A 21,648-nucleotide genomic window follows, 5' to 3' on the forward strand; every position below is an offset into this window, starting at 1 on the left:
AATAGTGTGTGTTTCCATATCCTGTACTTCTCTGTCTTTAGCTGTCCTCAAATGTCAGACTGTGACCTCGTGATTGATGGGATAAATGCAAATTCAACAATAAACTGCAGAAGTGCCATATCATATTTGTATGTACATAAAGGGACTTCTGTTACCAGTATAGTATTTTCTGTTGTAACTTAGTCAGTTTGAGTGTGGGTGTGGGTGAAATAAATGTTTATAGTCACTAAGTCAGACATACTGAATATATAATTCAGGGGTGAACAAATCCACTGGTCCTGGGTCCAGGACTATCAATTTTTTTGGGCAGACCACACAAATTTTACCTTGTAGTTGTATCACTAATTCTTTCAGCAGGACCACTGGATTTTTTAAGGCACTGGTCTGGGGACCACCAGTTCACAAAATGATTTGTTCACCCCTGTAATTAGCTGTAAAACTACGTCCTGAGAAATTATTAATATCTCTCTGTAGTGTGTATATTCATAATAATAATGATATACACATTACAGAGATATTGATTATAATTATTGAATATGTATTGGAAAGCAGGGTTCTCCACAATTTTGAAAAATGATGGTATTACCTCATTTACATATTAATTTACATATAACTAGCATATTTTCAGATCATAACATTTGACAATTAGAAAGATGTTTTCAGCATCAAAAAGGCATAAAATTGATTAAAATTCCTTTTCTCGATAATTAAGCAAATGAGAGAGAACACAAATTTATAAAGAAATTATTTCAGTTCAACATTTTCAAACTTTAATACATTTGTAATACTCAGCATGATGATAAACATGGCCTGAGGGGTGGCTCCACAAACAAAGGGGAAGGGCAGGCGACAAACAGAGGAGGGGCCCATAAAAACAGAGGAATGGTGCACCCCTCAAAAACCTCATGTGAAGAACACTGGGAGAAGTACAAAATGGTAGAACTACAACAAAATGGAAAGAGATATATGTGACGTACATGTACATGTAATCTGTAAGATACAACATCATACCACCCAATCAGCTTAGCTGCTACCACTCATGGTGGTTTAGAAGTCTGATAGGGCTGAGCAACATGACGTACATGTACATGTATCTTACAGTCCAGATGTCTAAGTAGCCCTGCAAGATATATAGTAAGGCCATTCACTCATAACTAGGGTATCAAATGGTACATGCATAGCACAACATATGATACTGTAAACAGAGATATTTTCACTACCACAAAATTTTGCAATTTTGCAGTCTTCATGTAGTTCGTAAAGACTTATTTTGACTCATTACCAGACTGGTACATTGTGTTCTTGTACAAGAAGACATTTTTTTAGACACTACTTATAATTTTTACTAATTACCAGACTGGTACATTTTGTTCTTGTACAAAAAGACATTTTAGTCACTATTCTATTTACCATATTTTTGCATTTTTTATTTTCCAGTGAAATTAGTGAAAATAAGTCTTCAGCGAAAATTTCCAGATTTACAATATCTTGACTAGTGCTAGTAAACATACAAATAACATACAGTAACAGTGAACAAATCATTTTGTGAACTGGTGGTCCCCGGACCAGTACCTTAAAAAATCCAGTGGGTCGGCTGGAAGAATTAGTGGTCCCAGGTCCTGTTTATGTGAAACATTAAATCTTACCTATGAATCTGTATATGAGGACGATTTTCTAACATAGTTATTAACAGTAACGTACTGATCCAACGGACCAGACAAGGTAAAATTTGTGTGGTCCGCCCCAAAAAATCGCTAGTCCCGGAGCCAGGTCCAGTGGATTTGTTCACCCCTGTACAGTTTACCCAATGTATGTTTTCTATAGGTTCCATAACCCAAATTATCCATGGATGTGTACCCATCTAGTAGATTTACTAGAGTTCATCCTCCCAATTACCAGCAGGGATGAACAAATCCACTGGTCCTGGGTCCAGGACTAGCGATTTTTGGGGGACGGACCACACAAATTTTACCTTGTCTGGTCCTTCAGACCAGTACATTACTGTTAATAACTGTGTTAAAAAGTCATCTGAATATACAGATTCATAGGTAAGATTTAATGTTTTACATTAGCGGAACCTTGGCCCACTAATTCTTTCAGCAGGATTTTTTAAGGCACTGGTCCGGGGACCACCAGTTCACAAAATGATTTGTTCACCCCTGACCAGGGTTTTAAAACCTATGAAAAAATATAGTTCCTAGATAGTACTATGAGTCAGAATGTAGGAACAAGTTAGTCAACAAGCAAAATGATATAGAAAACTATAATGGTGTCCAGAAACTAAATTGATAATATTGTAGATAAATATATAATGTATTATCCAGTGAATTGTATCATCTTGTTATTGACTGCACTGTCACAGCTGTTGAGGGTATGGACCTAACAGAAATTTACATGACAATAGTGTAGTAGAAGAAACCCACCAATCAGAACGCTTACATATGGTGCCCATTCAACCCGTTATCCTAACTAAAAAGAGATTATCTCAGATTTTAGTTTGTGAATTTGTCAAAATTGTACAAATTTATCCATGTAGACTACTTATACTTGGATATTTTCACAAATTCTCTTCGTTTTTTTTTATCTTATTTTTTTCGTCAATTTAAAAGTCTGAAAAAAATCAATTTGTTTATTATAATTGGTTATAACTGTCAGTTTATTTTTGCTTCGTTTCATTAAAATAAGGAAAGTGGCTCCTCACAATGAATATTAAACTTCTGTGTGGGCGATCGAGAAATGTCTTTGTTTTGTTTATGCGTGTCTGTTTTGTTTGGCTGGTGATGCAATAAAATATGCAAGTCAATACAAAGCCAGATCTTTTATGTCTTTCAAAATTGACAATGGCGATCCTTTGTCACTAACGTTTCAAAACCCTGTTTTGGATTCTGTCAGCAGTCGTTTACTATTTCTCTTTTTTTGAAAGCAGCCTGTCTGTGATTGTGTGAAATATGAGTACATTTTTAGGCATCAGTATGGCATTTGATGGTATCATATACACTGTGATTAGTAAAGTCTAAATACACACAGTGTTGTGTAAATAGTATAAGGAGGGGGGTCATTAAAATCAGACTGGTGACATTTGATGGAGACAGCCATTATGATCATAACAAAGGTGTTATCTTTGACGTCAATACACGCTAACATTGTACATTGTCAGTCTGTCAGTATACTGATATTAAATTTTACTTGTATGCCTTTTGACTTCCTGTGGTGTCTACTAACTTTTGCTACATACATACATGTACATAAAACTGGGATTTCTTTATCAGTAACTTATCATACCCATCCATAAAGCTAATGAAAAAAACAACCCGCTGGTATTGAATGTACATGTACCTGCTATGTGTAAGGATTTGTTAACTTTGCCCCTCTAGTATTGTAATTGAAATATTGAATTAATAATATTGATATATGATTAGAAATTAAATAATTGATATGTACAATAATTGATTTTTTCTTGAACCTATGACAAAATAAAATATACTTTTGAGTCGCTATACTATAGAATGTTTTTTGTTATACACTAAATCATTTACTGTAAACCTAGATTTTTTCACTACTAGAAAATTTTGCGATTTTGCAGTCTTCAGCTAGTTCTCAAAGACTAACTTTCACTAATTACCAGACTGGTACACTGTGTTCATATATGAAAATATATTTTCGCAACTACATAATTTTGCGTTTTTGTTTTCCAGCGAAATTAGCAAAAATAAGTCTTAAGCAAAAATTTCCAGGTTTACAGTATATGTTTATAAGTGTAATTTCACCCCAGTGTTTGATATTATCAATATATTTGACCTCTTGATTTCTATTTTCAGGTGATCCTGTATGTCAATAAAGTGGGACCTTATTTTAATCCACATGAAACATATCATTATTACCAGCTACCTGTGTGCAGACCTGAGAAGGTAAAACTACTTTCTACATGTATAGTATAGTACTGTAGTTGGTTGGTTTTTTTTTTTTTTTTGGTTTTTTTTTTTTTTGGGGGGGGGGTTGCACTTGATTTAATTTAGCTGAACATTGCAAAAGCTTTTTCTGCGTAACACACTATATGAGTTGTCATAAGTTCTATATTCAACTGTTATGAAAGTTGCCACCAGCAGTTGCTGTGAATATGGTGGACTGACCGAATAAGTTATTTACAAATTGTGACTCCTTTCTTCACACTGTTCACCAAATGAAAGTATGCCAATACATGTCCCTTTGATTTATCACGTTAAACCAATATAAACTACTAGTAATAGTATACAATTGTCCACCACAGGCAGTCATCACCATCATATTGATTGGAAATGGTCACATCAGTGTAGTAAGGTCATATCATCTGTTATGCAAATGTACCTGTCAAAGAATGAGTTGTATAATTTATGTATAAGAATATGACAAGTCATGTAACTTGAAATAAATATTAAAAAATAATGTCATTTCTCTATCAATTTTGATCAAAATGTGTGATTTAATCATACAGTTCTATCCGTATTAACCTCATACAATGTGTCCTCTGAGCTGATTTGATACACCAGTGAAGCACATCGATTTATTGTGCAGCATGACAGTTTTGTGTTTTCCCATCTCTCTATCGTGTTGTGATTCACAAGAAAACTAATCTTTTATAATTTTGACTTCAACAGAAATATTTGTCTTTTGTTGGGGGACACTTGGAACTTAGACCTAAAAACATAATTGTTTGGTTCCGGTTACCTGAACCCACCTAGTTTTCACTGCCAACCCTAAACTTTTTTTGTTCGCATTTAAGAAAAAAAAAATTGCGAAAATTGTGAGGTCTCACAAGAAATAGTGGATGCGGAAACTGACATCAACTGAAAAAGACAATATAAAACTGTTTTTCCAATCTGTAATGGCTGTACATCTGATAGGAAGAATGAAATAAGATTTGGAAAACAAAGGAAAACCTGAACTAGACACTTGCACATGGAAAAAAAAACCATAATAAAATGAAATAAAAAATCTACCTTACCCACCTATTCTAAAATTGAGCGTAATGGGAACCACGCAACTTTTTTATTAGGCCTTACACAAACACAACAACAGTTAAAAAAAAATGACCAAAATATGAATATTGATAAGTTTGATTTAAATGAGATTGTTAAACTGACAGTCATAAGACTGAAGTCTGTGATATGCTCTGAATCAAAGTTGTGAGACTACCAATACTCTAAATGCTTGTAACGCTATACCCTTCTTGACACTACAGTGGAGTACAAACCATAAAAGTGTATAGATCAGTGAAAAAAAGTGTTGAAAAAGGTGTACAAAATAAAATGAAATTGTTGGTATTAGAATTTATGTACTAAGAGATTACTTGCACCCGTGTGTGTGCATAGTAGTAATATTTGCACTGCAGTGCAATACTATAAACATTATTGCATATATGTTTGCAAATGATATGCAAATGAGGACATGGTTATTCATTTACACAAAAGCTTGTGATCACATATTGTCATTTTTATGGATATTTGTTTTTCGGATGTACATATGGATAACAGAACCCCATGCCTGGTAAGTTCCAGCATCAGGGTATTTGCATTCATGCTTGCAGTGTTTTCTGCTGCACTTTGACGAGTGTAGTAAGTAAAAGTGCTGCCGAAGAGAACACTGCAAGTACTCGTGCAAATACTCCAAGTATGCCACACTTACACTCGCGCATCATGAGGTTCTGTCATATTAGAACTTACGGAACTCAGAAATCCAATGATAATAAAACTGAGAGTATTTGATAGGTATAATTGTATGCTATGATGTCAGAAATTTATACCATATGCCTGTGTTAGTACAATCTCTTTTGGACTACTTTATTTCAGGTTGAACATCGTAGTCTGACGTTAGGAGAGATACTAGATGGAGATCGAATGGCAGTGTCGAATTATGACATTCATTTCAAAGGTAAATACAGCTCCCTTTCATGTTAGTGTTCACAGGCCCTGTTTGATACAACCATGCTCAAACCAATAAGAAACTGCGCATGCTAAAATTGAAGCAGAAATAGAACCAAACTAATCAGAATAATGATACAAGTATTGTTTTGTATTTACAGAAAACAGTCAAGATAACCTGTTGTGTACGGTCACCCTAACTGAGAAAGAAATAGACCAGCTAAGAGATTCCATTGAAGATCTTTACTATTTTGAATTTATTCTTGGTAAGTCTGCCTTGTGGCCATCATTTGGGTGTATACAATGTATTATAACCATGCACAAGCAAAGTTGAACAAAAAAATATGGAATTTATACCCTGGTTGTTCTACATTACGACAATGTGTGTCTATGTTGTAACAACACATGTCTACGTCACTGGTTCTGCTGTGTTCAAAATATGAGTTAAAATATTCAAAATTGCCATTGCTTTCCCCTGATCCTTCTTTGATATTATCTGTTCTGGGGTGCATTCGATTTGCCCAAACATGATTGTGATTAATCTGATGTCGTTTCGAGGTCATTTCTCGAAACGAGGTTGTAAACAAAACGCTCAATCACGATCATGATTACTTACATGTAAACATTTTTTTAAAGTTTCGTATATTTCCGATATATTAAATGGTTTAACATCATCAAAATGATTACAATAATAACAAATTACCAATCAGACCGAACACAATTTATGTACATAATGTTTTCCATCATTTCTAACTTGCCGTCAGCCACGGGCGCGCAATCCCCCTATGATTATGTTGTCCGTCATCTTGTAATCACAGCAATCATGGTTTGGGGCATGATTACTATGATTACCAATCATGATTGGGATTGGTATTTATCAAACGCAAAATCATGATTGTGATTGGTAAATGATGATCATGATTGTGCAAATCGAATGCGCCCCTGGTATGATACTGTTATTCTTCAATATTTTTCTTCATTCAGCTGGCAAATACTCATGACCTAAGGGTTGTCACTACTCTTCAAACTACTTGTAGTGACAAAGGCTCCTTAGATGTAGGTCACTCCTATTTTCCTTGGTTGAACGAAGGAAAACTTTGGGGAATAATATCTAAATATTTGTTATGGAATTAGCTGAGGAACGTGTATTACAATGACAGTGAGAGACTCAGTCAACATTTTAACATATGGTCCAAACAATGGAATCATTGACATTGTAATTTTGAACTAAATAAGGGGATCAGTGGTTTTGTAAAAAGAATTGAGTAGATTTTCTTTACTTTATAGCGATGGGGAAATATCCTGTAATTGAAATGGGGGAGAGAGTTAATCAGATTAATATCATGCCATGGCCAGTAATAAAAACATGAAGCAATCTAAAAGGAATTTAATATCTATGTGCTCCGGTATATTTTATTAGTATACATGTGTTATGATTTACAGTGGTCAGCTCAGAATCTGTAAGTTTCCATTTTGAGCTTTGGTGCTGCCATTTCTTCCTTAATGACTAAAGCTCATTTGCAATATTTGAACTATGACTGTACCCCAGTCAACCCAGTTGTATATATGGGAACCTGATTTGAACTATGACTGTACCCCAGTCAATCTAGTTGTATATATGGGAACCTGATTTGAACTATGACTGTACCCCAGTCAATCCAGTTGTATATATGGGAACCTGATTTGAACTTGTACCTCAGTCAATCCAGTTGTATATATGGGAACATGATTTGAACTATGACTGTACCCCAATCAACCCAGTTGTATATTATTTGTATATGTTACAGCAGCTACAATGGATTGATGCTTCCAATGGAAATGAGGAAGAACGTAGAACTGTTGTGTCACTATAGGTCTATGTTGTGGTTGGTGGAGAGGCAATGTTTGGGGTCAGTTCTAAAGCACTTGGAGCACAGTATGGAAAGGTGTTTGATAAATGTGTATCTACAAAGTTTAATGTACTCATGTTGTGTTATGTTGTTTCCTATTTCAGATGATCTCCCTATCCGTGGATTTATAGGACATCTGGAAGAAGGAGCTTTCCTACCACACACACATAAAATATACCTTTGGACACACCATCATTTCTACTTTGAATTCCATGGTAACCAGGTAAGATGATGCCAAACACAATGATAGACACAGTTCTGATACCATGGTAACCAGGTAAGATGACGTCAAACACAATAATATACATAGATATGATACCATGGTAACCAGGTAAGATGAGGCCAAACACAATAATAGACACAGTTCTGATACCATGGTAACCAGATAAGATGAGGCCAAACACAATAATCTACACAGCTCTGATACCATGGTAACCAAATAAGATGAGGCCAAACACAATAATATACACAGTTCTAATAGCATGCCTGTAAAAAAATTGGAGGTAGGGATTTTTTCTTTGCATTATCTGTAATGTGGCACTGATAGAGTTTGATGGAATGTTTTGTACTCTTGAAATCAGACTACAGTCTGTCATATTGTGGGGTTGTCGGTGGCCGAGTGGTTAAACCACTTGCCTCTTACCACTGGGGTTGGGGTTCAAGCCCATTAAGGGTTTGATTAAATTTACCACGCTGTAAGTAAGAAGAATGTAGTTCAGTTTGACTCTACTGAACAACACAGGTTTTCCCTCGGGTACTCTGGTTTCCTCCTGCATTAACACTGAACCCATGAGGGATGGCTCTCACTGGACTTCTTGGGAGACAAGTGTTTATATACTTAAAGAACTATCCAGTATAAATAAAGATTGTTATATTTAAAACATAACATACAGTGACAGGAAATTGAGAATACGGTGCCTTCACTCAAGTTGGGGACATCATCATCTCATAGTACCATTTGTGAAGAGCTTTGTTTGTGGTATTCTGTAGAAGTGTAAATCCGGGATGTTTTTTCGTATTGTTCTGACATTGAGGAAAGCAGCAGTGCTCTATGATTAACCGAGCAACCTATACCATGTATACCCCCATGTAAAACCCATGTTTTATGATTTTGACTCACAAAAAAGTAACTTTTATTAGAGACATGTTACCTATTAGGTCATGATACCATACACTGCCATATATAATTTAGCACAGTCCAATCAACTTGTTCAATGGCAGTATGAGATGAATGGATTAAGATAAGTTATGATACCAGAGACGTTACTCCATGCACAGTCCAATCACCTTGTTCAACCACAAAACTATATTTTTGCAATTTGGTATTATTAATGATCAATATAAAAATGAGAACGTTTGAACTGTACTGTTCATAGCAACCGATTAATTCCTACAGCAAAAAAAAAGAGATGGATTTAATAATATCTGTGCCATGTAAATTGGTGCACACTTTTAAGCTGACACCATATGGTATGGTTACTAAGCTGATTGACGTGGTAATCATACTGTAGTACCAGAGCTGTCACTTATACATAGCAGACATGTGGTTATAATGCTTATCCTATATGTATTACTTCGGTATATACAGCTGGGTATATACAACTGCTGACATCAGACCGTGGACAAACAGAACCTGTTACAAACAGGCAAAGTAAACAACTGAATTGGATTAATAACACTTGGCACAACATGTTGGAAATACAGGGACTTGTATTCCATTCCATCATTTGAGAAGAACAGTTTTATGACCACTTTGCATAACAGTTCACATTCACAAACAAATTTCCAGTTTCCCTGGCATTGCATGTACACATAAAGAGGCCATAAAACTGTTCTTATCAAACCATAGTGTGTAATACAAGTCACTGTTGTTCCAACATGCTGAGCCAAGTGTTATTAATCAAATTCATTTGTTTACTTTCCCTGTTTGTAACAGGGTCCGTTTGTCCCCGGTCTGATGTCGGCAGTTGTAGTAAGGCAACGTTAATCCTTGATTCATATTTATCTAAATGTACCCCTAGATCATATACAAGTTTGTCAAAATATACCTACCAGTACATGTATAGAATAGATACAGGTTTGTTAAAATGTACCCATTGGTTGGGTATAGTTTTGTTAAAATGTGAAAGTATGCATATGACACATGGTACATGACATTGAGATTAACATTCAGGTCTTTCCTTATTGTAGATAATTTCAGCCAATGTGAGTACACGGGAACACCAGCCAACAAGTCTTGATGAAGTGGAAGCCCCGCTAGATGTCAAATTTACATACAGTGTTACATGGAAAGAAACCAGTTTGGAGTACAAGAATAGAGAGACTCTACTTAGAGATACCAGCTTCTTTCCTAGAACATTAGAGGTGAGATTCAATCATTAGATTTCTGTATTTGATGGTTTTAGTGTAGGAAAATTTCAGCACCTATCACAATCTACAAAATTGCGAGGAAAGACCACGGTACAATGATTATGAATTCTCAGTCACTTGAAAAGTTCTGTCATGTCATTACGAGTGACTGCTGCATGACTGTGATACCGTAGGGAAGCCGGTCTGCTGCAGCAGTGTAATCCAGACCTGTAACTTGGCTGTACAAATGACTATTGCGCGACTATGATACCACAGGGAGGCAGGTCTGCTGCAGCAGTGTAATCCAGGCCTGTAACTTGGCTGTACAAATGACTATTGCGCGACTATGATACCACAGGGAGGCAGGTCTGCTGCAGCAGTGTAATCCAGGCCTGTAACTTGGCTGTACAAGTGACTGTTGCATGACAATGATACCACAGGGAGGCAGGTCTACTACAGCAGTATAATCCAGGCCTGTATAAATGGCTGAACAAGTGACTGTTACATGACTATGATATCGCAGGGAGGCAGCTCTACTACAGCCGTGTAATCCAGGCCTGTAAAATGGCTGTGCAAATAACTGTTGCATGACTATGATATCACAGGGAGGCAGGTCTGCTGCAGCAGTGTAATCCAGACGTGTATAAATGGCTGAACAGGTGACTGTTAGTTACATGTATATGACTTTGGTGCCATGTTTGTGCAGTACTGCTATGGTAGTGCAATTCAGGTCTGTAAGATGGCTGTACTAGTACCTGTTACATGACTGTGGTATCACATTCATACAGTACTGCTGCAATAGTACAAGTGACTTCAATGGCAATAATGTCACAGGTTAGGAGCAACTTTTATTAATCTTTGCGATATGCATTCTAACATTCACTTGTTGTCCATTATCATCAATTGTATATCTAACTTTCTAACAATGTCATTGATTTGACAGATTCACTGGCTGTCTATCATCAATTCTATGGTACTGGTATTCCTACTCATAGGATTTGTTGTCATTATTATGGTAAGTACTTTCTTAAACAGTCATTTGAAGTCAATGGAGAAGTTAACAAGAGAAGATACAAGGCACTTGCTACATACACCATATGAAAAATACCTTGTTACTTTAACTACTTGAGACGAGACTATTGGAAATTTGACTTTGCCAGATATGAAATATTAAAATACCTTGTTACATGTACATTGACTACTTTTGAGATGAAAGAATTAAAAAAACAACTTTTCCAGATATAGAAATATAAAAAATACCTTGTTACTTTGACTACTTTTCAGATGAGAGTATTGAAAAATGACTTTGCCCGATATAATATGGATGATGAAGAGAGTGAAGAACTAGATTCCGACGACAATGGATGGAAAATTATTCACACCGATGTATTCCGATTCCCACCACATAGAGGACTGCTTTGTGCTATTCTAGGTAAGGCCAAACAAATAGATTGTCTGGTTCTGGTAATCTGACCCAACCTAGTGTTTTACTGCCACCATTAACAGGTTTTTTTGAGGTAATTCAAAAAAATTATCGAAAAATCAGAAAAATTTGCAGTCACGTGAGAAATAGTGAAATTTTAAGATGTTATTGTCTCGTGTGATCAAAACAACATGGTGGAATACAGCGTACAGTACTACACAATGTCTACTGTGTATAGTACAGAAAGTGTGATTACATCAATGAGAAGTCGCAGTTGACCTCTGTAAATACAAAGAGAACACTTGAACAGATCCTCAAAGATAAAGAATAAATAAGTAAAATAAATCCTACCTACCCACCCACCGTATTTTGAAATTGGGTGTTATAGGAAGCATAGAATTTTTTTTTTTTTTGCCTAAACATATTACAGACTTTGTTGAAAATCTGTTCACGTAGTGAATTATCATTTTAAGCCCTTATAATTCCTTTTGAGCTGTATTAGCTGCAGCTGGAACACTTTTTGATACTACTACTTTGTAAGATTTTATGACTTACTCATGATATAATTGTTAATCTCAGACTGTATTACATCACGTGTGGATAATCGTATTTGTGTGTAGCAGCCAGTACACACACAGTGTTTTTGCTAAGGTTTGGGAACCCCGGTAACAGAAAGGGGGAAAGAGGTAAAACTGGTAGTGCTTCCCATGCAATGTATCATAGTTTAGGTGGGGAACCCCGGTAAAATGATGTGGGAACCCCGGTAGATTTTACCTACTTACCGCCCTTAAATAAAACACTGCACACAGTATGGTGCAACATATCAAATCAAATTGATTTCGGTGCCTTACCCAAAATTTCACGACTCCAAATAAATCATGATTTGAACTGTATAACTATAGTACTTATAGATAAAATGGACATCTAGTTGACATACATAATGTCTGGTTACTGGCGTTTTAACAATCTTCAGTGAATATATTGTGGTTGTCTGATTGAAAAATAATAATACTTCAATTACAACTAGTACAGGTCAAATATGCTGAAGTTATTGTTGTAGATGTAGCTTACCCCATAGATCTAATTGGTGGCAGTAGACACATTGTCTAATTCCGGAATTTGTTTCGGAGGTAGTTTTCGTTCATGTGTTCCTCTATATCACATCATTCTGTATGTAATCTGTTTTTGTTTATGTTATTTCCAGGTGTTGGAAGTCAGTTCTTGGCTCTAGCTACTGGTATCATTGTAATGGCTTTGATGGGAATGTTTAATGTTCACAGACATGGATCTATGAATACGGCTGCTATTCTGTTGTATGCTCTCACTTGCTGTAAGTATGGAAAATCCATCCTCACAGACCCACCAATACATACTGTACGTACATCAACAGACAGGTACTCACTGACCCAGCCCCCACCCATATATACACATCAACAGACATGTGCAGACCCAGCCCAACTCACACATACTCATCAACAGACATGTACTCACAAACCCAGCCCCACCCACACATACACATCAACAGAGATGTACTCACAAACCCAGCCCCACCCACACATACACATCAACAGAGATGTACTCACAAACCCAGCCCCACCCACACATACACATCAACAGACATGTACTCACAGACCCAGCCCCACTCACACATACAAATCAACAGACATGTACTCACAAACCCAGCCCCACCCACACATACAAATCAACAGACATGTACTCACAAACCCAGCCCCACCCACACATACAAATCAACAGATATATACTCACAGACCCAGGCAGACATAGACCGAAACATGGTTCAGTGAATACTGCTGCCATAGTGTTGTATGCTGTCAGTTGATGCAAGTCTTCCCTGCACACATATACAACCAGACATAGATGGATACCAGGTGATATGGATATACAAATCACTGTTCCAGTATTCTGAGGATTACATCACTTCAACACAATCTTTTTATCTGGTCGAATACAAAGACAAAGTGGGTAAATGATGAGACAAAATGAGTGTGCTAAACATGATGTCATCACCAGAGTTTTCCTCCTAAAACCTTACAGAAAATATCCATAATGGCCAGACACACGTCAAGTGCAGTAGGGCTTGTTTAGCAAAAGTTTAAAGTTGAATAAGTTACAAAGATGATATTTTATCACCCAAGATAATATACACGTTGATAGCAGTAATCAATACAAGTGTACCGAAGGTAGAAATTAGTCTGACTGGACTTTCTCTCTCAAATACTACAGTCTAAAACTTGATACATCATTTATTTGACAGTTGTGTCTGGGTATGTGTCAGCTAACTTCTACAGAAGAATTGGAGGTGAAAACTGGGTATGGAATATTGTATTGACATCGTGTCTGTTCTCTGGTAAGTTGATAACAATAATTATAATATTTACAGGGATAGCATGTAGACTGTATCCATGATCTCTGTACTTGGGGTAGCTTGAATGTAACCGTAATAGGTCATAGTATTCATAGAATCACTAAGATTTCTATTGTATTTGTACAGCGCATTGTTATCAACTATTGTTGCATTTGTACATTGTATTGTTATCAACTATTGTTGTATTTGTACATTGTATTGTTATCAACTATTGTTGCATTTGTACATTGTATTATCAACTATTGTTGTATTTGTACATTGTATTGTTATCAACTGTTGTTGTATTTTCTTTACAGTGCCTTTCTTTGTTATATGGAGTGTCATCAATTCTGTAGCCTGGTACCACCAGTCTACCCAGGCTTTACCATTTACTACAGTGTTATTACTTATGATTATATGGCTACTAGGTAAGTGTCTTTGTGTGTCTTTGTGTATGTGTTTGCTGATTGTGAAGGGTGTGTTGCCAGTTGCCTTACAGGGTAGATGGCACTGTGTGTTTCCAGGTTGTATTGGTGTGTTGGGTTTTCCAGCTGTTTTGAGTATGTTTGCTGTTTTGGTGTGTGTGTTGCTTGGGTGTATGTTTTCTGGTTGCAGTAGATGTGTTTCCCTGTTGCATTGGTTTCCATATTCCCAATTGTACATACTATACTTAATTTTCCGATTTGTAATTGATATGCTTTTTCCAGTTGTCTCTCCTAGCCATGTATGAATGCTCACACACACACACGCACGCACGCATGTGCGCGCACACACGCACGCGCGCACGCACACACACACACACACACACACACACACACACACACACACACACACACACACACACACACACATACATACATACATACATACATACATACACTTGCACATGCACATGCACATACACACACCAGTCATAGTGCTATACTAACACTGAGTTTTACATTGTCTATATTTTAGTTGGCTACCCATTGACAGTCATTGGGGGTATATTTGGTAAGAACTGGGCAATAGGATTTGATGCACCATGTCGTACTAAGAATATCCCCCGTGAGATTCCACCTGTACCTTGGTATAGGTCTGCATTTGTTCACATGTTAATTGGTGGATTTCTCCCATTCAGGTAAGCCCCAATTCATTCATTCCTTCAGCTCTGTATTCACCTCAGATTACTCCTCAGTGAACTAGTATCATTCTGTAATAATAAAACATAAATTGATGTCAGTTACAGTAAAAATCCTTGTGATTTGTATTTGACATTTTAAGTTTACGGCCAGGCTTTCAATTCTAAGTCTTCATATTAGTGTTATTTTATCAATAGAACCTTTAGTATCAGTGTGCCCCCTAATGATAGCCACATTTTGTTGTTGTGAGGCAAAATGATATTAACTTGGCTCTCATTTTATTTGGGGTGGTTTTGTAGGCAGAACCCCCCAGTGGCGAGAGACTGGGTAACCAAGACTAGTCCCATTGGAGACATGAAGTACCAGGGTTCAAAATTAGCAGTGGTCTAGAGTCAAATGACCGTAGAATTTTAGTTGTGGACTGTGTTTTGAAAGTACAGCAGAATTAAACTGAAGTTGGACAAATTATGAAGTATTGTTAATTCATGTGTACAATGTTTGTGTTATTCATTGATTATGTGTACATAAATTGGGTTCATCAGATTTCATATTGCAGAGACTGACTGACCACTACTATCATGCAGTGGACCACCAAAATCTTGAACTGGTGGTCCACAGGAACCACTAATAAAAGTAGATTTCAAAGCCTGGGTACTCACTCTATATCTTTATCCTTACCATGTCTATAATTTACAGTGCTATATCTGTGGAGTTGTACTACATCTTTGCCACATTATGGGGACGTGAGCAGTATACATTGTATGGTATCTTGTTTGTGGTCTTTGCTATTCTACTTAGCGTGACTGCCTGTATCTCAGTGGCTCTCACCTACTTTCAACTGTCCAGTGAAGATTATCGCTGGTGGTGGAGATCCATATTCAGTGCAGGGTAAGTACAATTTGTATATCTCTTTTGTGTTAGTTAGTGTAGCATGTATTTCTAGAAGTCCAGTGTTTTTTTGCTAAAGTTTGGGAAATGCGTACTTTGAGGTGTAGATACCTGAAGAACCACCTTGAAATAGTGCACTTCATTTAGCATTGAATACTGCAATTTAAGTGTAGGCTTACCAATTGTGGTCAAGCAGTTTTCATTTTTTACTTGTACTGGTACAGACAACTATATATACAATAGGATAGGATGTTATGACCAACGCAATCAATCAATCAATCAATCAATCAATCAATCAATCAAAATAATTTGTAGAGCGCCAAAATCCAGGCAAAGTTCACACACAGAGTTCATACACTGTGAAAGTCCTTGAAAGTCGTAGAATTTTAAGAAATTCTGTCTTGTGAGCAAAACACTCACCAGCCTTTTCTGCAAGTGTAACACCCATGTGTTCTGCAAGTGTAAGGTGTGTTTTCGGTGAGCATCACACATACAACCAGTCCTGAAACTGTCCACCAATGAATGCATTCTGCTAGAGTAACACCAATGTCACCTGTGAAAGTGTTGTGAGAGCATTTTTACATGCATGTTCTTTAAGTATGACACTTGAGAATGTTGTGAGAGTGTAATATTTATTAGCCCATCCTGCAATCATAACCTGTGAGTGTATTGTGAGAATGTAACTTACAAACATGTGCAGCAAGATGACAAGTGTGTGTGTGTGTGTGTGTGTGTGTGTGTGTGTGTGTGTGTGTGTGTGTGTGTGTGTGTGTGTGTGTGTGTGTGTGTGTGTGTGTTGTAAGAGCGAAACAATTACAAGCTAGTCCTGCAAGCGTAACACCTATAAACACGTTATGTTAGCGTAACACTGATTCGTCTGTCCTGTGATTCGTTCCTTAGATCAACCGGTCTCTTTGTCTTCTTGTATTCGCTGTTCTACTACTACAAGCGGTCAAACATGTCCGGTTCATTACAGACCGTCGAGTTCTTTGGATGGACAATATTGACATGTTTCATATTTTTCCTAATGTTGGGTACCGTCGCGTTCTTTTCATCACTAAAATTTATACGCTATATCTATGTGAATTTGAAAATGGACTAAAATATAACCACCCCATCTTTGGATTATGCTATCACCCCTTGAAGACATAATGGATTGGACCATACATAGACTGGACAATGGGTCGTACCAAAATGGAGTAGTCAGTGGGTTGGTAAAGGTTCACCTGTTGTAAATATTTGTAGCAACAATATTGTGGTCATTTACTTACTGTATGTTGGAATTTCGTGGAAAAGTTTAAAAAAAAAAAAAACTTGTACATTTTGTGGCAGATATCAGGAAAACACTTCAGATTGTTATTTCTATCTAGAGCTTTCTTAAAACAGGGTGTCATTTTGTGAAACGTCTGCCTTGCAGTCTAGTGAAATGCCTTGTGGGTAATGGTGGTTGATTTCAGTAGCGACATCCCTATGTTTACACACCACCATTGTCGGTAATGTAACAGGACACGTGGTCAGGTATGTGAACTCTTCGTTTGTCATTCTTCATCTAATAATTAATAAATTCGCAACGATGACAGCAGTTTTACCACAAGTTGACTACTTTTTTCAGTTTAGAGTTACAAATCCAGACATTTCACACGTCAACAATGATGTGGGTACGAAATGTTCATCATTAAAAAACACCTACTTGATGATGAAGGCACAATTTGTGTTTCTTAAACTATACATCAAGTATATGGATATACAAAATGTACAACCGTGCATATCCAAAATATGTCATTTTGTGTCTTATGTCAAGTTCAAAAAGTTTTATTTCTTGCCAAATCAGCTCACAAAGATTTCACAAACATGATAATGTAAGAGAAACAGTTAAAGGCCAACAGAGTGAAATTATGTTGACTTTTTTGTACAGGGTTGCCATCTTCAAATCTTACCAACACTGTCGTACATGTCAACATTTTTACGAACCCCATAAATATGAAGAATTGAAACTTTCTTTTTTATACGTACTAAACCGCTCCAACTGTACATCTGCATGTATATTTCATTTAGGAATACAAGCATGAATGGCAGCTTCTTTTACAAGTATTTAGAATTCATCTCTTTATACAAGCATTGTCCTGATTGGTTGACAATGTAATGTTTTCAGCCAACCAGATATGGTGTTATATTTGATAATAAGAAGTGCAACTTCTACAAAAATTTGTCTAAATTCTAAAATGTATTCCATATGCAAATTTACCGTGGCAACGTGAATTAAGTTGATATTGCCATGTAATAGATGCTATATTACTGTGACATCTAGTCTGAGTGTGTGTATGTGTATCTTTACTTTGTTGCACTCACGTTTGTTGGTATTTTCTTGACCTTGATATTTTGTAGCATGTGTTGTCCAATAGTCACCTTGTAGCCATTCTGTTGACATTGACTTTACCTCGTAATGGATAATTCTCATACATAATCTGTCTAGTTTCACTAAGTACCCTCTGTCTGTCCATCATATATAACAGTTATCTGGTCCTTCAGTGTATTGAAACAAATATGTAATGTTTTTGCCTGGAATCCTTGCAAATGAGGATTTTCGAAATTCAAAATCCCCATTCGCCAGGATTCTAAGCTATATAACAGAATGTTGAACTGGTGTTGCAATAAATACTAAAAATTGGCTAATACGCAGCAAGCTCATTCTGCTGGTCAAAGATCAAATTACCGGTCAAAGGTCAAATATACTTGTAATAATTTTAGCCAACTTTTTGAGAATTTTTTTTTAAATTTCATTTTAATGTTATTTTAGTGAGATATGTAAAAAAAGTTTTATAGTATTCAGTATTATTTGTTAGATTTAGTTTTAGTACATGAGAAATTGTTTCTTTTGTGTTAAACCTTTCTTTGTTATTTTAAGTGGTTTAAATTATTTATTATGAGTGGGAGATAGATGAGATGGAGTTACTGTGTTTTACAGGTTTGGTTGTACTGTGTGTGGGCAAAATATCACAAGTATTAGTCGATCTACAGTCAAAGCTAGTAAACTTGAAACAATGTGTAGTCTGACTTGCCAAAATTCTTACTTAACATTGCTACATTGTATTATTTGGCTGAACAGAAATCTTATAAACATTGCTACATTTTAATTTTTTTGACTCAACAGAAATGTTACACATTGCTTCATTTTATTGTCTGGTTCAAAAATCTTACTAGTGTTGCTACATTTTATCTTCTGGCTCAACGTTAATCATATTAACATCACAAATACAATGTAGCAAATGTTTAGTACAATTTGTGTTGAGCCAGACGATAAAATGTAGCAATGTGTAACATTTCTGTTGATGAAACAATGTTGCAGTGTTAGGAAAGTAAGATTGTTGTCATGCCAGACAGTGATTTGTTTCATGTTATGTGGCTTCTATTGTGCATGAGATGAAGGGTGATTTCAAACTGTAGGATTAAGAGCATTGTATTAAAAGTAACAATGAAACCACTGAGGTAGTTAGGTAACAAAACAAATCTTTACAGGGTGTGTTAAACACATCTGGTTATCAAAAGTACCGGTAGATATCATATACCCACCTCGTCATGTCTTCTCGTTTATCTAGGAATAGTAACATAGTGTTAGTTTGCCTGTAAATTTAATTTTTTACTTTGCTTTGTAGTACGTCATCAGGTTCTGTGGTGGCTGTGTGGTTGTTCTTTACTCTAATAATTTTGTAAGCTTACACCTGATTAACAGCAGTGTATGCTTATCATTAGTCTGTAAGGTACAGGGTGACGAGGCGCCCTCACACATCGGTCAACGGAGAGCGGCAACCAGTGAGGGCGGAGCAACACAATGTGTCTTACAGTCTAACTTATCATATGGCTTTACTCAAAAAGTGACTTGTCGAGCCCAGTTGAAGCATAGATCGTCTCTCCTTTGGTACATGGTGACTCCAAAGTCCTGTCTTTGTTGAGATAAGTGTTCATGACGCACAGAACAGTTAAATAAACATACAGGGACATGTGGACAGTTCATGAATGATAAGGGCACTATGAAAGTTTTTGGAACATTATTACTGTTATTAAAATCGTACGCAGTTGTAGGCTATTTGTTCACTATTACCTTCAGTATGTGCTTGAATTGTCTTTTGTGTTACCTGGTCACATTTAGTCATATCTTAGACACGGACCTGACATTGAACGTTTTAGATAAACCTGAAAAACTAGTCAATCACTACATGTAAATTGCATTTTAATTAAAACAGTATAAGGGGCACTTAGAAACCACAGAAATGGAATGAAACTGTATTTCCGAATTTAGAAATAAAATTCAAAAGTAACGCAAAATGAAACTTTCCTAACAATAATGAAATATTTTAATATTTAACAATAATAAAATCGTTATTCAGTAAGGGACGATCACACAATGTCGCACAAGTCCAATAAACGAACTTAGTTTGTTCAGGACAAAACTGCCTAACGTAAATGAACGGTTCACATCAACACGCATGATGAAAATTGTAGCGGTGACCGGGTCACATCACTGCGATTGATGCAATATAAAAACATGATGGCAAATACATTATAATAGCACTGTATCACAACATTAGAAGTAAATTTTAATCAAATCGAGATCTCAGTAAGTAAATACAGAACCTCTTATCATTGAAGGTGTGGAAGTTTTCGAAGTTTGGTTAGATGAAGTTCTACAATCACATTGGTGCTAGACCCCTTCCCTCCATGAATGAATGAAGTTCATTTATTGAGCTTGTGTAACATTGTGCGATTGTCCCCAAAAAGAAAGTAAACCCCATGACACTGTGAATGCAGGAACATTTATGGCTACTGTTGGTATCCACAACATTCAGGACAAACAGATGGGCCAGATACAAGATTATTCCAAAAAAACAGGACTGTGCTTGTATAGACTTAAAACTGACGTGAAGCCTACCTGGAGAATCCAAAAGACTTTTTTGTACAGCTGTGTGGATGAACTTGGCTTTTGAGTACATGTGAATGAACTTGACTTTTTGAGTATATGTTTTATGCATGCTTACAAGTAATTTAAAAGAATTGTGCTAATATGAAAATTATCTAACCACTGTAAGTGTATCGTTGTAAGACTGTGCTACACATATTTCTAATGGTACGATTTGAACAGGGGAAAGAAACGGGAACCATTTATGGATGTTTGATATGGGGAAATTAGTAATTTAAGTTAACCAAAATATCATACAAATATTTAGATAGAAGTATTGCTGACAAACTTGGTGACTGACTGACTGCATGTGAAGTTAGACTTGATATATAAACAGAAGCAGTCACTCACTTTGAACAAGTGACTACAAAATTATTGTAATTATATTGTGGGGGAAATAAACAGTAATTTACTTTCACTACCTTTGTGGAACATTGTGTTTGATTTAATTCACCCAGTCTTTTTTTCTGTCTTTCCCCCCTGAATGAAAAAGTAACACTACTGCCAAACCTGTTGTGATCTCTGTGTACTCCTCTGTTGATGAAATGAAAATCATATGCAAACATTTCATGTTCTGTGTAAGTGTTATCAAAATAGCCATCAGTTTCCCCTTCTTTGTGTCTAACTGGTGAATACAGAAGGTACTATCAATATTTGAGTTCTCATTATAGGACACATGGTCAGAGCCGATAATATAAAAACAAAAGATTTTGGACTGCTATGATAGAGGGCGCACTTCTCATGTTGATCGTTGAATTCAAA

General features: G+C 36.2%; 1 protein-coding gene across 1 annotated transcript in view; it reads left to right on the top strand.

The window, feature by feature from the left end:
* Nucleotides 1–21,390, top strand: part of LOC144444567 (transmembrane 9 superfamily member 1-like) — a 26,450-nt gene extending 5,060 nt beyond the window's left edge. Inside the window, exons 2-14 of the mRNA XM_078134037.1 lie at nucleotides 3,819–3,908; nucleotides 5,826–5,907; nucleotides 6,059–6,163; nucleotides 7,891–8,009; nucleotides 9,977–10,150; nucleotides 11,079–11,150; nucleotides 11,420–11,567; nucleotides 12,763–12,888; nucleotides 13,834–13,926; nucleotides 14,241–14,351; nucleotides 14,881–15,043; nucleotides 15,741–15,932; nucleotides 16,833–21,390. Of these exons, the coding sequence (XP_077990163.1) occupies nucleotides 3,819–3,908; nucleotides 5,826–5,907; nucleotides 6,059–6,163; nucleotides 7,891–8,009; nucleotides 9,977–10,150; nucleotides 11,079–11,150; nucleotides 11,420–11,567; nucleotides 12,763–12,888; nucleotides 13,834–13,926; nucleotides 14,241–14,351; nucleotides 14,881–15,043; nucleotides 15,741–15,932; nucleotides 16,833–17,034 (1,677 nt within the window). The 3' untranslated portion in view covers nucleotides 17,035–21,390. The remainder of the gene's footprint in view (nucleotides 1–3,818; nucleotides 3,909–5,825; nucleotides 5,908–6,058; nucleotides 6,164–7,890; nucleotides 8,010–9,976; nucleotides 10,151–11,078; nucleotides 11,151–11,419; nucleotides 11,568–12,762; nucleotides 12,889–13,833; nucleotides 13,927–14,240; nucleotides 14,352–14,880; nucleotides 15,044–15,740; nucleotides 15,933–16,832) is intronic.
* Nucleotides 21,391–21,648: the final 258 nt, after the last annotated feature.

This window comes from Glandiceps talaboti, chromosome 13 (assembly GCF_964340395.1).
Source record: "Glandiceps talaboti chromosome 13, keGlaTala1.1, whole genome shotgun sequence".
Lineage (NCBI taxonomy): Eukaryota > Metazoa > Hemichordata > Enteropneusta > Spengelidae > Glandiceps > Glandiceps talaboti.